Genomic DNA, 17,902 nt, shown 5'->3' with positions numbered 1-17,902 from the left:
TCCCACAACGGACACTGCGGCAAAGTTTTTTTTTTTTTTTTTTGTTATTATTATGTTTGAAAGCTTTCTCCTCATAATTTGAACTTGATTTAATTGTGATCTGAGACACAGTAGTTGTCTTACTTTAATGTATAAAAGAACTTTTAAATATTCCAATCATATTGATTTATGAATTTTTTATGGAATTTTTCTTGCAATGAATGAATTATTCTATCATTTTTGTTTTAAATTTGGGTTTATTTCTCTTATATATGGTTAAAAGACAATGTAATATTTTTTAACTCTATGTAATTTTAATAAATGGTCATGATACTATCTTTAGTCTTTTGATTGAACAGCAAGTTAAACAACTTAATGTGCACTACTTAAATTATGTCAGTCTCTTCTACCAACTGTCTTTCTGTTGCTGCAGAAATTGACCAAATATTAATATAATGTTGTGAACCAATGATGCGATGCAGTAATTTTAAAACTAGAAATTGTTTCAAAAATTGTACCCTAGAACCTTGATTTATTTTGTAAATGTCTAAACGTTTTATTTGAATCAATTTTTTTGCATTTGAATCAATTTCTTTGCATTTAAAGAAATTCCTGAAGAACACGCTCAAGTACGTAGCCCCACACCTCAAGAAGGAAAGCCTTTTACTGCAATGGAAGGTGAATTAGACTTTGAAGATGAAGTAAATAATGAGGATAAAAGAAAAGATAGCCTTGAAAACTCAGAAGTAAGGGATATTATCTTTAAAAAATATAAAATGTTGAGACTTTAAAAAAAGGGATAATCTCTTGTTTTCAACATTTTTGAAGAATTGCAAGAGGTTACTTTTCCCCCATGTTCACCCCAAATACAATACAAAAGTGGTGATCAGCAGCAGGCCTTTTTATTAGGCTAGGCTGGTCTTAGTCAATTTATCTATCTCTAAATAAAGATCAAGGGCCCTCATCAAGTTATATACTTTGTTGCAAGTAACAAAAATTTCTGGCAAACTATTCCAAATCCCACAACCTTATAGAAGTAGTGTTCTTCCTACTTTCAAGATTAGCATGGGATTTTAAAAGCTTAACTCCCCCCTCCCCTTTTATATTTGATAACAATTTTGAAGTCCTTAATGTTCAAATAAATCTTTTGTGAATAAACGAAATGAAAAGTATTACTTGTATATCTTTTGTTACAAAGACAACACATTTAATTAAATCTTGTTATTATTGGTAGATTCACCCTAGTGTAAGCACAATTTTCAGAAGATATATGGGATCAGAGGCTGCTCGATCTGACAATTTTCTGAATTATAAGCTATTAAAAAAAAAAAAAAAAAACTAGACATTTTATTTATAGCAATGTTAGAGAAAGAAAAACTTCATCAACCTGTATCAACCAGCTCATTCAACCCATCAGTATCTTCCATTTTAATGAATGTAAATTTGAATCTTGGTAAAAAATGAAAGAAAATCAAACAGAACATTCACAGTTAAGTGTTTCTTCCAGACCATAACAGGGGTAGGGAGCTTCCAGATAAAAGGGTATTTAAATTAAATTAAAAGAGCACTTTTAAATAGAAATTTTGCACTTGAAAATCTTTTTTGCTAGAGCATTTTTCAATAGCCAAGTACTTTTTAATATTTTTTTCCGAATATTAAAAAGCTTTTTAACGTTTCCTTTGAAAAAATTAGTAAAAGCTGAGAAAATTCAGTTTTATGATCAAATAAAATCCTTGTAGATAAGGGAAACTGAGGGAATTCCATTTCTAGACCAGGCTTGTGTAAAACATTACCTTTCTGAAGAAAAAAAAAATTGCTTTTGTGAAGAAATTTTGCTAAAACTTCGAAGGGTCAAGGAAAGCTTATTGAAAAATCAATAAAATAAATAAATAAATAAATATATATATATATATGCATGCAACTCCCCCCCTCAAAAGCCTCAGGGGTACACTAACAGTAAAAGTTATCAGTGAAAATAATGATCCTTTTTTCTCTACTCTTGGAGGGAGAAAAAAAAAATAAAATGATTGATTTGTCACCCACATTACCCAAAGATATTCATGATGTTATCCCTCATTGAATAAGTTAGAAATAGATTTGTTAACCTATAGAGGCTAAAATGTATTGGTAAATAGTTTCTTGTTTATTGTAGTAGCATTTTTGAGTCTTTTTTAGACATTTGTTGCTGTATTTTTGAGGAGAATATAAGCAACATATTTTATACTAGATTTGTTTTGCTGATATTCTGCTAGTTCCAGCTTCGCTTGGTCGTAAAACTGGGGAAAAAAAAAAAAAAGCTCAAATATTTATGAGAAACTTCATTGGAAATAAATGTATAGCAATAAATCTTTTCTTTTGCCAAAGATTTCAATAAATTTTCAAGATATTTCAGGATTGATAAAGTTTTATTCTTCATTTTGAGATTAACTTTCATACTGTAATAAGTGAGTTAAAGCTAGCTGCTTATTTTGTATAATTAATATTAGATTTGTGTTAAATAATTTAAATAAACATCCCATAATTTAGTTATAGTATTTTTGTCTTCTGTTCATGGATTACAACTAAGACAGTTACTAGGAAATTAATTGAGGCATAGTTTAAGAGAGGAAACCAGTTTGGAAGGCCTAAAATTTTAGTGCTTTTTGTAATTTTTTTTATCAGGAAAGAAATAATCAGAATTTTTTTGAACTTGTAGGATATTTTATTCATTTTTGTAAGTACACCTTGTAATTTTTTGAAGTCATTTCCTCTAGAATTAGAGGAGCTAGAAGCTGCTGTCCATGGATGATCGCCATCAGAGCTTGTTGCTGGTGTGCATTATCGAAGCCACAATTTTTGCCTGTAATCATTACAATTTTTCTTTCATGTAAACAACATATTTCCCTAGAATATGAACCTAATTGAGATCAACAAAATTGAAAATTGCACCTTTTTTGAGGTATTTGGGGGGGGGGAGGGGGAATACACAGTTAAGTTTTTCTACCATTTTTTTCACACTTGTATTAAAAAAATATTTTTACTAATAATATCATCAAAGATATATTATTAATAAGAGAGTTCATATAAAGTATCATTGAACAAAGAATATTTACACAAATTTTCAGAACAATTGGTCAAAAACTCTTTGAGCTAGAACGCACACTAGTTGAAAAAAAGTTGCTTCAAAAAAAAAAAAAAAAACGGGTTTGAGAGGAAAAAAAATGCTGTGAACGATTTAGAATCTTTACAGTCACATTAAGTGCTCATAGCATCAGAAAATTTTGCCAACATTCTTAAATAGTTTTACTAACATTTTATGACATTAAAAAAAGGATTTTTAGACCGGTCTGAACTAGTTTCCCACCTTATAATAATTAAGAATTTCGTTAGTACATTACGTTTGAGGAGAAAAAAAAGTGGCACATGAGATGCTATGTTATCATGCATTGCTACGATAGCTGCTCTTGTGAGCCGTAAACTGTACAAGGTCTGATTGATTGCTGTACGTGCAGCTTCCTCCTGAGAATGAAGAATAATGGCAACACAGCTGTTTCATTATAAAATAGTATTGCCTCGCAATCAGTTGTTGTCCTTCTCTAGACAGTTATAAGCACTCAAATAATTCCATTTTAGTGTTTTAGAAATGTATTTCCTTCAATTGATTAGCATCTATTTTTTATAAATATTTCTATCAAGATTTTATGCATAATGTATTGAGTAGAATGAATCCCTGTGGATGGCATTCTTGTTTTTAAGTTAAGAGTGAATGCAGACTTCGTATTCTTCTGATTTTCCTGATAAAAAAATATCTTTATTCTGGTTATTTTCAGTTTATTTTATTCATTTTATTATTGGTATTATCTCTGTGCCTGTCTGAACAAATTTTTATGTGTGTGTTTTTCTTTTAAGTTGGAGAATGCAGAAGTTAAAGACAAATTAGATTCACAAGGTGATGATGCAGAAGAACCATCAACTGAAAATGCAGAAGAAGGCGAGGAAACGAAAAAGGAAAAGGTAATTAAAATATGTTCTAAAAGAAGAGTTTAAGAATCTCTTAGCATTCCACTAAAGCAAATATTGAAACAATTTTTAGTTACCTACTTTATCCAGTGTTTCAATTTATGTATTATATTTTGCTCCCTAAAAGAAATACCTTCCACATAATTTAAATAAATTTACATATATTATTAATTAAATTTTGCTTTTTTTATTTGACAGTAATTTACTGTTATTGAAATGAAGCTATGTATTTCTAACAATTTTATCAAGAAAACTTTCCATCTTTAATTAATACTGCAAAATGTTAGAATCCTTATATATTATTTCTGTAGCCTGTTTTTCATTTCTACATGAGATCTTCCTCAATTCGTGATCGATTTCTTTGATTTACACCTTATTTTAAAGGTTATTGTGCAGGCTACTGACCAAAAATAGACCCACGGTCTAAAAATTGTTTTTTTCTGTCAAAAAAACCTGTTTTAAAGAACCAGAAAGAGGTTTTCGGTTAAATTATAACTTTAACTTGCACTGTGACCGACAGAGCTGAATAGCTTGATCGGCAGAGCGTTCGACTACTTCTGCATCAAAAACTTAGAGAAATATCGCGCGTTACATGAACACTTAATAACAATGAGTAACAAACATGAGAGAATAGATGAGATGGAAACGCTCCTTGCTGTTATGAAAACTTGATGCTACATGGCGCTAAATTGATTCTTAATTGTAACGCTTTTTTATTTTTTTTTAAAGCTTTGGCTCTGGTAAGAAAATTAAAGCATAATGTAAGCTAAAATATAAGTATCAGGTTTATGATTTCAGACTACAATGGAATTGCTTTTTGTTCAGAAAAAAATAATAAATCGTATATTGAAATATAGATTCTTCTAATGAGTTTTTGACTCTTTGTACAAATAAAAAATATTACTTCCTCAATTTGAAAGGTAAAATATATATTTTTTCTTCTTTTTGCAAAAAAAAAACCAAATTGCCTATCATTTTTACTACATTCGAAAAGCTACGCTTAAAAAAGAACTTAGTTCAAGTTATTTTGTATTTTGACCATGCTGTTAAATGATGAACACGTACTGCCATTTAAGCCATAATGGTTCAAGCAGCCTGCGATAACAAATTGAAAAAAATTTCAAAAATAAAAACACTTCTCTTTAATATCTTATATATTATTTCTGTGGATTATTTTTCTGTCAGTATGCAAGATCTTTCTTATCTCCTGAAGAAATTCCCTCCTCATTTTAAAACTTATCAGGCCGGCTAATGACGAAAAAAAGACTTACGGTCTAAAAATCAATTTTACGGAAATGTCCCTTGCTGTTGCAAAACCTTGATGCAGCCTGTAGTTCTTATGCAATTTTTTTTTAAAGCAAAGTTCTAATACAATTTTCCAATTTTTTAAGTCGCTTTCGACAAGAAAAAAATGAAACTAACCTGGGTGTGTTTTTTTTTTTTTAATTTTTATAAAGCTTAAAAGCACTGGAATAAGTTATTCGGTTAAATTGATAAGTTTTTTCGGTAAAGCATTCGGCTATAAACTATCTGAACTTCGGGCAAGCTTAGGCTGTCCGAAATAAGAGCAAATTTACATTAATATTACGCATTACATGTACTCATAACATACAACAGATAACACAGGTAATAAAATAAATGCAGTGGAAATGCTACTTGGTGTTTCGACTCCTTTATGCAGGCTACAGTTATCATTCAGATAAGTTGACTGTTAATCGAAGGGTGTTCTTCCTTTTTTTTAAAGCTTTGACTCTGTCCAGACCACTAAGCATTATGAAGCATAAAAAAAGTATTAGATTTACCTCAAGGGAATCCTTTTTGTGCAGAAAAATATTTTCATTGTATGCTGAAATGTAGATTATTCTAATAGCAGTGTTCGACCTTTTGTACAAATGAAAAAATACTACGCCAAATTAAAACTATGAGATTCACCCAGTAAACCTTCAATTATTTATTCGAATATGATATAAAACATCAAAATTATTATCTACTTCATTAATAAGAAATCATTTTCTACTCCTTTGTCTATGTTCGAAAAATTACACTGAAAAACGGACTCAGTTCAACTGGTTTTGAATTTTAAGTGTTCGATTAAAAAAAACGTGTTGGCATTTAAACCGTAACAGCTGAAGCAGCCTGCTATGGGCAATTGTTCAATATTCAAAAATAAAAACGCTTATTTCCAATCGAATTTATTACTTCTCTAGGATGTTTGTTTCACTCGCTACATGAGATCTTCCTCATTCTTTAATCAAATTCCATGTTTTACGAATAATTTTAAATCTTATCATGCTGGCTAATGACAAAGCATAGACACATGATCTTTTTTTTTTTTCGGCAAAAAGCTTTTTTGCTGTTTTTATTGCGCATTCTTCCAATGAATAGCATTCAAAAAGGAAGCCGCAATCGCTTGGTTTGTTGGAGTGTCGTGCTGTTAATCTGAATGTCGACAATTCGAATCCGTACTAATAAACCTCTTTAACGTTTCCTTGTTTTCCGTCAGATGCTCACATGGGCAAGACTGTATTTGCTACAACCTGTTTTTTCACATGCAAAACTACAGCTTTTTCACGAGTCACTCAGTCACACTTTTTATGATGTTTATGTTTGCATTGAAAGTACGTACAACCAAAAGGTGAGTGATGATCAGATCATCACAGCATTGTATTTAACGAGGTTTTGTTACTGTTGTCTTCAAATTAAATGCCTTCTCTTGTGGGCTTACTTTTTTTCGGTTCTTCTTCATGACGTTCTTTCTTTGAAATTTTTATAGAGCGAAATGCCTTATGAAATGATTTGAAGCACAGTGCAGAGTTCCGCAGGGGTTGACTGGTTATACTTATAGAAACAGAGTTGGCAAGCGAGTTCTAATTTATTACTACCCATTCCAGTTTCTAAGCCTTGTTGCAAAAATAGGTTTTTGACAAAAATGCTCTGATTTTTGCCTTTAATCAGCCTTTTTTCATTTTCTTGTTCAAACTTCATTTTTCTTTGGTGAAAATATTGTGCCAAAATGTACTAATTCAGAGCTCTAATATTGTCCATTACCAAAGTTTAAAATTCTACTTTTGTGTCAGCAACAAAGTTTTCCACCCTTAAAATTTTCTATCCATCCAAAAATTTTATCCTAATCAAAAAAAAAAAAAAAAATAAATAAATAAATAAATAAAAATAAAAAAATAAATAAATAAAAATAAATAAATAAATAAATAAATAAAATAATTAGCGAAAAAGTAACAGCCATAAAATGTGTATATATCGTCTCCTCAGAGCAACAGTAAGACATCTAATCCCGAAAATAACACTAAGATATCTTACTGTTGCTCTGAGGCGACGATAAATATATGTATAAATTCAATGAACTGTAGAAAACTCATTTCTCCCCCATTATTTCTAGTTGGATGAATCAATAGAAGAAGGTGAAGATGATGGTGAAATTACAGATGTATGTATTTTATTTCTTGAAATCTATTTTTCGACATTTCACTATTGATTTTATGATGTTCCGATTTTTTGGATCCAATTGTAACACTGACGGTTTTGCTTAAAAAAATTCTAATATGTATTGTATATAAAAAGAAAAGCATACTTGTTTTTAAAAATAAAATTTTATTTTTTTTCTTACTATAAAATTTTGTTTACTATTACTTTTAATCTATTAATGTATCTTAAATTGTACTGAGCTCTTCAAATTTTGAATATAATTTTCCTTAAATATATAGATTGAATGATTCATGATTTTGAGAATTATCTCTAATAATTAAAAATATTCAATAATTATTCGCAACTCCAACGAACTATAGGGGGCACTGAAGTCACTGTCTAATGGCGGAATTGAAAACTACAACAAACGCACATGGTAACGAAGAAAATGTTAAAAGTGTTGTGATTTTTGTTCGTACGTATGATTTTTTCGCTTTATTCTTTTAAAATTAATTTTCAAAGTCTTGTGGATATTCTGGCCCACGTAGAAAGAAATGAGAATTCAAGAAGCATTACTAAACGTCAAAGATTCATGCAAACTACGTAGTTCGTAGTTCTAAGCAGCTATTTCCACGATGTTGAATTCGATATTTATCAATTCTTGATAAAACTAAATAATAATTGTGGCCTGACAAGAATAACAATTAATGCTAGAAAATTCAATGTGACATTACAAATTGTTATCGAAAGAAGATGATACCTTTTTGCCTTGCTTGGCTAGCGCTTATTTTTTTTTCCATTTGTAGTTGAGTTATTTCTCTCGAATTCCCGAATCGGTTCATTTAAAAATTTTCTGTTTCGATTTTTCTAATTTCTGAGTTACGATTTAATTGTGTCATGTTATGCAAATCATCAACAAAATTCTCACGGATATATGGTGGTAGTTTTCTTTTCAGTTGATTGACCATTATTTCCTTTCACTTATCGAATTCTGTAATCTTACTACCATTTTATTCCACTCATGATAAAAATTAAAAATGGTTTAACTAAAAACGCGAAATCTCGCCAAGGCTACTTTGTTCGCACAATACTAAAAATTAATAACCCTAAACAAATTTGGCGAAACCTTTCAGCTGAGAATAAAAGGAATAAAGTAAATTCTTTCTCGGTTATTCATTTTGTTCTACGATAATATATTCAAGAAAATATTTTGCATACTGTCCATTCCAACTAAATGCTGCTGTAAAATATGGTAAGTTTAATTAATTTAAGATTAAAAAAAACCCCATATTCTTACAAATTCATACAAAACAATAAAAAATTTTACCTGGTATAACGTTATCCAATTTTGTTAATCCAGAGTTTTCTTGTTTACGCTTCCACCATTTAATACTTTTTTGAAAGAAATAAGGAAAACTAACATTATTTTGAGAAGCTCGAGAATACTACTAAGGGACGAATTAATTTCTGTTGTTGAAGGCGTTCTTAGACATGTTGAATGCGTTACTCAGAACAAACTGACCGCGTTTACGTCAACAGACACACGTGATGCGCAACGTGGCAATGTTTTAGGTGCAGACGCAGTTTTATAAATCACCGCAAGGTAGCGTATTCGAGCGCTGGAGTTCCGAATTGATATTACAGTAAAACTCCAATTATCGGAATCAATTGGGACAGAACCCCATTTGGGTAATTGAATTTTTCCGAAAAAGAGGTCTACTATTTTAACCAATTACTGTATGTAAGTTGAAAGTGAGAGGAAAAAAAACTATTTTTATAAAGAAGAAAAAAAGGTTTTAACTAATCAAATAAAAAGGTAACATTTTTCATGAAAAGCATACTTACAAGTGTTGTACATTGGTAAAGTATGGACTATGTACATTCCATACTATAAATGAAAATCATTGCTTGCTGAATATCTGCAAGTTACAGAAAGTGTTTGACTAGCTTCACTGAGGGAAGGTTGTGCATCGACAGAATCATTATTTTGGGTATCGCTGCGAGTGAAATTGCCTTAATTCTTTTGTTCAAATTATGAAAGCATTTTGGATAATCAGCAATTTGTATAGTTGGAAACTGGATAGTTGAAGTTCTACTGTATTTCATAAAAAACATTTTTTTTTATTTTTAAACAGGATAATAATTTTTTATATGTTCCTAAAATATTTTAAGTTAACTTCCTGAATGATTATTGTAAAATCTGTTAATCCATTGGAAAAATTTCAAGATGCCCTTGATTTTCTACTTTGTTATTTACTTCTGAAAAGTCATCTGACACTGGGAAATAACTTGTGTATTCATGAATGTTGTAGAGGTGGCAAAAAGTAGCAGTCGCAATTACTACAGATAATCAAGGATTTACTGCAAAATGATCATTTTTTAAAAAAATCTACAGGATGATGATCTCGAAGAAGGGGAAGTGAAAGATGTTACACCGGCTCCAAAGCAGCAAACTCGTCAAGCAGCTGTCTGTCGATTTTTCAATCGAGGCCAATGTACTTGGGGTAGCAGTTGTCGTTTTTTGCACTTAAGTGTGAGTGAAAGAGGAAACTACAATATGTTTGGTCCACCAGCTAGGTATCCACCATATGTTGCTTCAAATGTTTCACCAAATATTCAAATAGTTCCCCAACGATCTGGCAATGTAAGTAATAACTTTTTTCCCTATATTTTCTTATTAAAGACTATTTTTATTCCAAGTCAGCTTCTTGCTGCAACAATGTTTTTACCTGTAAATAATGGGATTAGTTAACATACATTAAAACTATAAACACATGAGAAATTCTAATTATTTGGGGAAAAATTATTACTGCTCTCTTTATAACTGAAGGTTTAGTTAATAGTATAGTTTCTGTCAGCTACTGCAGCAAAACAAATTTTTCTATTACAAATTGCAATTCTTTTTTGCACTAAATGGAGTAAATTTTAGATTTCACTTTTCTTTATTGTTATAACTTATTTACAGTATTTTCCTCTGAATAAACTAGTTTTTAGCATGTAAGCAGGATCCTATGCAGGCTGATTTTACTAACCTTCTTTGGTACCTTCACAAAACTAATATTTAAAAATATTTTCACAAAAATAATTTTGAAAATAGAAACATTTGCAAAAACTACAGTAGACCCTCATTTTATACAAGTTTCTTTAACGCAAATTTGATTACGTGCAGTTTAAAATTTGACATCTTTATTTTGTTTTACGCAGATTTAGCATTGTAAATAAGTAAAATTTTCCCCTCTTTCAAAATCCGAACTCCTGAGACTTGCAGATAACGTACAATCAACTGTATTTTGGCATGCTATTAAGCAAACTTGGGTCACTGGAGACATTTTCTTGTGATTGATTCTGGAGCTCTTTCCAGAAGTTTTATGGTATTAAACTCATGCAATTCAAATCTCACTGGAAGATGAGCTTTTAGAAGTGACAAAGAAAGACAAAAGCAATTAAATGGTATCCTATTTTTGAAAGTTTGATGATGTATTATGCAAGTTATGGCTTTGAGAATACAGCAATTTACCTTCTTAAAAAAGTTTTTTTTAGTGGTTTTAATGCAATAACACAAGGTTTAGAGTCTTACCCCCAATGAATCAAGATTATATATTCATGGAAATTTTGATCAAACTTCTACTAAAGAAATGAGTTGTTGAAATGATATTTTTCTGCTCATAGAGGTTCGAACTCACAACCTAAGCATTATTAGCACACTGCTCCAACCAACTGAGCCAATGAGTCTGCATTTTGGGATGCTATGCATTGATGTTATGCGTAATAAAAAACAAAAAATCATTTTTTTTTTATATAGAATGTACATTTCTAACAAAATGTGGAATAAAATTAGGTTTCATTTTTGCTCAAAATGTTTCATATTGTCCCTGCTATTAAAAAAAAATAATGCACAACATGAAAAACCAGTAGCAATTGAGTTTAAAAAATGCTGCCCTTTTACAGCTATGGTTCAAGATTTCATAAGTCGACTTTTTGTGTGCAAGTAGAGGAACGTATACTTTCTGCATCTGTTTTTTGATCAATTTTTTTTCTATTTCAGCTATTCATTACATTTTGTTACAGAGTAAATAAAATTTCTATTAAAATTCATGGAAAGCTTTGTTCGGAAATATAGACCGAATTTCTGAAATTGTTGAGCTTTTAATTCAAATGTTATGAACAGATTTATTTTGTTCTGTTTTATTAAAATTTAGTATTCACAGCATAATAGTCACAATTGATTAAAAATCATTGGACCGTAGAATAAAGAATTAAATAAGTAAAAATGTCAGTTATGAAAAGTTTTAACCTCGCACAAGTTATTATTTAATCTTAGCAGTAATCATTTTGAAAAGTAAAAAGACATTTAAACGTTATTGCAATGAATTGAAGTACTTTTAAGTAATTGAACATACTAAGTAATAATTTTAAAGAAATAAAGCTTTTTGTGTCTGAGGTCATCAGTTCAAATCTATAAAAGAATTATACCTGCTTCTTTAATAAAGCTTTTATAATTTCTAATTAGTTTTCAAAATAGTGATTCTTTGCATTTCTAGCGCCCTGCACCAGATTTTCTGCCAGGACCTCCTCCACCCATGCCTCCACCTGTAGAACCTAGTCCTGTGGAAACTGCTTGGGAAAGGGGTCTAAGACAGGCAAAAGAAGTAAGCACCTTATCTTTTGTTCATTCTATTTTTGTATTTTATCTTGTTTCTGCCTTTTTTAAAAATTTAATTTACTTTTTAAATTTATTTTTTTAATGTGTTTAAATTTTAACAACAAAAGTTCTGAGTTACGTAGATGCAGTTCAGGTACTTTTTGTGAACTTCAGACATTCTCAAGAATTAGGTATTATCTGCTTTCCATGAGAAGGCACTTGAATCCTCTTTCATCGTGTGGCATCCGATGATTCTATTTCGTTGTTTTCAGCATAGGGTATATTCGGATCATAGCATTTAGTTGTAAAAGCATTAGTTTTTAAAATGGAAGAATAACTCAATTGACAACAGACAAGTGAAGCAAGTGATGCAAAGGCCACTAAGACTTTTTTGCACATTAAAATGCACACCCAGGTTAAGGTTGTCTGGTTGTCTCATTTAGAAGCGAGTGGATTGTTTACCAATCCCCCCCCCCCTTCTGCATAAAATGGAACTCTGCATTTGAGAACGCGGGACGAAGTTCCTTCTCCTGAAAGAGGACAATAGCAGCATACAGTTTTGCATGTTACCCACTTGGATTTGACCTTTATTTATGAAAGCCAGTTTTTTTTTCTATATGTGTGATAAAAAAAAACTGTGTGCTTATTGTGGTGTATATCCAAAAAAAGAAAGATAAGATCACCCAATTTCCACAAAAATATAGTCATCTCCCCCCTCCTTTTTTGTTAATAATTAACAAAATTTTAGCAGTATCATCGTTTAATTTTAAAAGTGCTTTTTTTATTGCTTTTTTAAAAATTGCTTTATGTATTATGGTTTAGTTTTTGTGCTCAGATTTATTCGTACAATATTTAGTGTGAATAAAAAAATAGAAAAATTAATGCAAAACTATAATTTTTTGGAACATAGAATAATCAACTGTAGAGTATAGTTGTAATACTAATTTCAGATTCACATAATTATGAATAGATTTTCCCTGTTTTAAAGAATCAGGTCCCTGTCTGAACAGTGGACAGACCCCTAATATTTATGAAGGACCCTTATAATTTACTGTAAGAATGAGTATTTATTGTTAGCTACTCTTGTATTTTGCCGCATTGACCCTTTAAAGCAAACTGAAACATACCCTGCTAGGTAAACAAAATGTTTTCCTGATGGTGTAATTTAGCTTTTGTTTGTGTTAACTCAATCGTGGATCATAAAAAAGTTAATGGGTAAGTATATTTTGAGTATTGTTGTACATTTAAAAAATATGATAATAAATTGTTAAAACAACTTTGTAAAATTAATTCTGGAAGCTAAGTATTAAACTGGGAAAACTGGAAATGAAGAATTTCTATCTGTAAATATTTGAGGTTTTCTTCTCTCTCTCTCTCTTTTTTTTAAAGTTTGAAATAAAGATCCATATTTATCTTTCACTGTTGAGTAATATGATTTTCTATGTTGAAAATTGGTGGAAGTTTTGAATGACGGCTCTTAAATTTTAGTTGGTGAAAAAAGCAAATAAAAGAAAGGAAGAAGAGCCTGATTTTGAAGATAAACGACTTAATTTGAGTATAGATATCAATGAGAAAAATTCTCCTGATTATGACAAAGAAAACGAATACTTTGACAAGCCATACAAAAGGCAAAATGATATGCATTCATATAAGTGAGTAATGGTTTCGGTATTTCTCTTATTCAATTCAAAAATTCCTGCTACTTTTTGTTTCACAACTTGTTGCTAATAACTTATTTGTTATAAGTCTTTGTGCTTGTCCCAACTCCTTTTGGGCAGTTGAATATGGTAACAAGAGAAAATTTTTGTTTGTGGGATGGCTTTTTTTTTTTTTTTTTTTGTGGCCTAGTATTTAAGCATTTAGTTTTACTCTTGTCACCAAGCCACATTTTTATTGACTGTTCAAATTTTAAAATTTGAAAAAAATCATGCTTTTTCGGTATTAAAAAAAGAGGAATTTTTCAGGACATACAGAGTGATTTAAAGTTGTGGGCACACATTAGGAAAAGTAGAAAACAATAAAATGAGCTAACACAGGGCTGTATGACCAGAAACCCCTGTGAATGAGCTAATCTCTTAGCTCCAAACAATAGTGTAATTTAACTTGATAATGATTTTTTTTTGTTGTTGTTGTTTGTTCCCTGAAACCTAGTCCCCAAACAGAAGTCTTAAAACACCAGTAGCTGAAGCAGAATTTAGCAAACTCCTAATAGGAATGTCCTAAATCATGCATGATTCAAGCAAATGATGACCAAGGTGTTCAAACCTATAATCAGAAAACACTTTACAATCACACAGAGTGTGAGTAATAGTTTCCTCCTTAAAGACGTAACCTCTGCAAATTGGATCATTACTGACACCCATTATTTCAAGGTGCCGCCACAAGGTGTAAAGTCCAGTAAAAAGAGCAAAAGCCTTCTTAATGCTATTTTTGTTCAGAAGCCTATTGCATTTCTGGCACTTGATCCTGAGAGGGAATCAGGTTTGTCCTCCTTAGAAAGACAAGCTGAATATGTTCAATGTCATCGCAAGATAACCTTATCGGGTGGGAAGATTTCTCTCACAACAGTCATCTTAAACATACACACTGCTTGAGCATAAGACTGTGGTTGTCCAGTCCTTACTCTTAAAGATGCAGCAGTTTGTGCAGGGGAAAGAGTTCAAACCTCCGACCGATGACGTTTGTTTTCTCCTACCTCCTCAGGAATGGCTAGCCCAGTGGCTTTTGCCTTCTGTAACAGCCTCCCCTCTCCTGCCAGCATAGGTTGCAGTTTTGTGCATAAATGAGTACCCCTTGACCCCCTACTGCAGTGTCGGTGGGTTGCAGGAATGCCCCCTCACCACACCGTGGGTTGCAGACCTGCACCCTCACCTCCTCCAGCAGCAAGGTTGCTCGTTCTCTCCTTTAAGCCAGCATCCAATTGCGAAGGAGCTGGGATCTGGGCGGTGGTAAAAAGTCAACACCCACACAACCACCTGTACGAGTGTAAGGCAAATTACAATGAGGTTTCGCCCGGTTCCTCGAAAGGGCCATTTAGACATCATACAACCCAGATGCCATCCATCCATCCATCAACATGGTGCTTCATACCTTAGATTGGTTATCCATTTTAGTCACCTTTTACGACATACATGCACTACGTTAAGACTATTCTGCTCCGGTCACCACACGGAGAACCTGCCAGACAACGAAGTTCTGACTCAACAGCTTCCTTATTGCAAGAAAGGCCATCTCAACCGTAAAAATGGAGAATAACTTCTGTTTTCAAATTAATTCTCTAACAATTTGCTACTTTTTTTTCTCTGTTTCTTCATTGTTGTATGTCGAAATAAGATTTTAAAAAATAGGATTAAAAAAAAAATTGCATTGTTTTAATTAAAATCCAAATATTGCGACTAAGCCTTATAAAAGTTGCTAAATTTGGTGCCACTAGAATTACACTTAAGGATTTTCATGGTATGGTTTTCCCATTTATATTTCCAGGACTTTAAGGTTTAAAGAGTTGAGACAGGAAGGAATGGCTTTCTCTGGATAACCTGTACCCAACGGTACATGTAGCAACCTGGGACGCATTAACAGTTCAGGGTTGCAGACACACACAGATACACACACAGACACTTACATACATGAAATACACCATAACTCAGTCATTCCAACTTACTGAAAAAATACATGCTTTGCCTTCAATCTTCAAGTTAACCGAACCATTGCTTCGGCCACTCGTCTGGTCAGTGCTAATTCTCTATTAGCTGCCAGTTTGTTTGGCACTCTTCTCTTCCTTAAGAGGTTTTCTACCTCCAGCTCAGTCACTTCCTATTCCGGGCTGATGAGTGCAATAAGCACAAAACTGCAGTCCTTGGATGGAATGACTGAACTGGCAGTGTATTTCATGTATTTCTGCCTTAGCCCTGGATATAGGGTAATAACTTACTGAAAAGACACATATTTTAATTATAATGACAGACATTTTAATTGAATTATTATTATTTATTAGTGTTATTTAAATGTTTTAGATCTTTTATAACTGTGTGACAAACTTATTGTGAAAGAAACTATTTTGATTCTTTACTGTTAATTTAGATATGATGAAAGTGATCCATTTGACAATGAAGACAGAACAGCTAGAGAACATTGGAGGGGAGGCAGATATGAAAATTTTGAAATAAGGTGGACTAGAGATGACATTGGAGTATGTTTAGATATTGATATTTAATATTATAATTCGTCAATTATTCAGTGTCATGAATAGAAACATAAGAAATTTGAAAATGTTTGGCCATTGGAATCTGATTCAGACGTACATTACAGACTCTTGTTTCAAAGTTCTTCAGTACATAATAAAGAAACAATTGTAAAAAGCTTTCATTCTTTTTTTTTACCTTCACAAAAGTCCTGCCAGTAAAATCTGCTCCTTGCTTAAAAATAATTTTTTTAATTGGCGCTGTCACAAAAATAATTTAAAAAAATTAGCACTTTTACAAAAATCTGTACTTTTAAATTAAAAACTTATTGCTGCGCTTAAAACAAAATTAAACTCATGAAATAAGAATTTTTAAGTGATTAATACAAACGTTGTATAAATGTTGCTTTTTCATAGCATATCAAATAATTTTTATCCCTTTTTCATATTAAGTGGAAAATGTGCTTATGTAGTTTTAAGAGTATCGTAACTGTGCTGCCATCTTTTAGCACATGTTTCAGGTTAGTTCTTTTTCTATTAATTTCTCAAATTGTGCACAATACAAAGTCAATCAAGCTTAAGTGTATATTTTGCACCAATTGCTCCATCTTCCCCCAGGAAAAATCTGACTTGAAAGAGAGACCTTCTAAATAAAGAATAAATACCTTTGTGCTGAGAATTAAAAAGTCAGTAATCCAACGTTATTAAGCACAAAACTTGCAAATGATTGCAGACACGTGTTTCGGTGTTATAAGGAACACCTTTTTCAATGCAAAGAAGTGTGAGCTTTTGGATGAAAAGTCTTTTTGGCTTTTCTCGGATGACTTTTCATCCAAAAGCTCACACTTCTTTGCATTGAAAAGGGTGTTCCTTGTAACACTGAAACACGTGTCTGCAATCATTTGCAAGTTTTGTGCTTAATAACGTTGGATTATTGACTTTTTGAGAGACCTTCTGTTTAACATGAAATTTACTGCCATAGAGCATTATTTAATTTGTTTTTGTTGACTAGTTACTTACTTAGCAATATCTTTACAAGTTGTGTAATGATTTTTTTCATCTTTTTAATATAATTGAACACATTGTAGGTGATATAGCAGTTTTCCAAACTAAAATTAAGGTTGCTCTTTTTTTGGACAGAAGTCAGAATAGCAAAAGAAAAAAAATATTACAAAGTCAATTATATTTGGCTAAAAGAAAATGTTAGTTTGAAATGTTTCACAAAAATTTCTGAATCAAGAAAAAAAATAAAAATCTGGATAAAACTGTCCCCCTCTCTTTTTTTTTTTTTTTCATTTGCAATCCATCATTTTATTTATTTCGTGGCAAAATAAATCATTGAATTTCCTGAGTACTGTTATGCTGCTGTTTACTTAGTTTTATGGCATGACTATTAACTTTTATTTTAAATCATCTTTCTTACAAATATATTTTATTTGTTTGTGATATTTTTATGATTTTTTATTCTTTATCTTAGGATCAGCGCAGAGAAAGGTCCAGAGGGAGAAGAGTTTCAGTTGACAGAGAAAGAGATAAGTATGTGTTTATCTAATCAAATTATTTTCAATTTTGTTAGTCATGAAATACTGAAATCATGCTTAGATAAATGTGGTACTTTGTGTGTGTGGATTACAATTTTATTTCAAAGATACTCAAATGGATAAAATGACTGTCAAAAC

The 17,902-nt window shown here is 31.3% G+C and overlaps 1 protein-coding gene across 5 annotated transcripts in view; it reads left to right on the top strand.

The window, feature by feature from the left end:
• Nucleotides 1-598: 598 nt before the first annotated feature.
• LOC129227425 (zinc finger CCCH domain-containing protein 18-like) overlaps nucleotides 599-17,902 on the top strand; it is a 40,953-nt gene continuing 23,649 nt past the window's right edge. For all 5 annotated transcript variants that reach the window (XM_054861983.1, XM_054861980.1, XM_054861981.1 and 2 more), the window contains exons 1-8: nucleotides 599-725; nucleotides 3,868-3,972; nucleotides 7,376-7,423; nucleotides 9,797-10,045; nucleotides 11,943-12,050; nucleotides 13,532-13,695; nucleotides 16,124-16,232; nucleotides 17,701-17,759. In XM_054861983.1, coding sequence (XP_054717958.1) covers nucleotides 651-725; nucleotides 3,868-3,972; nucleotides 7,376-7,423; nucleotides 9,797-10,045; nucleotides 11,943-12,050; nucleotides 13,532-13,695; nucleotides 16,124-16,232; nucleotides 17,701-17,759 — 917 coding nt within the window. In that variant the 5' untranslated portion in view covers nucleotides 599-650. The remainder of the gene's footprint in view (nucleotides 726-3,867; nucleotides 3,973-7,375; nucleotides 7,424-9,796; nucleotides 10,046-11,942; nucleotides 12,051-13,531; nucleotides 13,696-16,123; nucleotides 16,233-17,700; nucleotides 17,760-17,902) is intronic.

Source organism: Uloborus diversus, chromosome 8 (assembly GCF_026930045.1).
Source record: "Uloborus diversus isolate 005 chromosome 8, Udiv.v.3.1, whole genome shotgun sequence".
NCBI classification, from domain to species: Eukaryota; Metazoa; Arthropoda; class Arachnida; order Araneae; family Uloboridae; genus Uloborus; species Uloborus diversus.
This window is presented reverse-complemented; position numbering and strand designations above follow the sequence as displayed.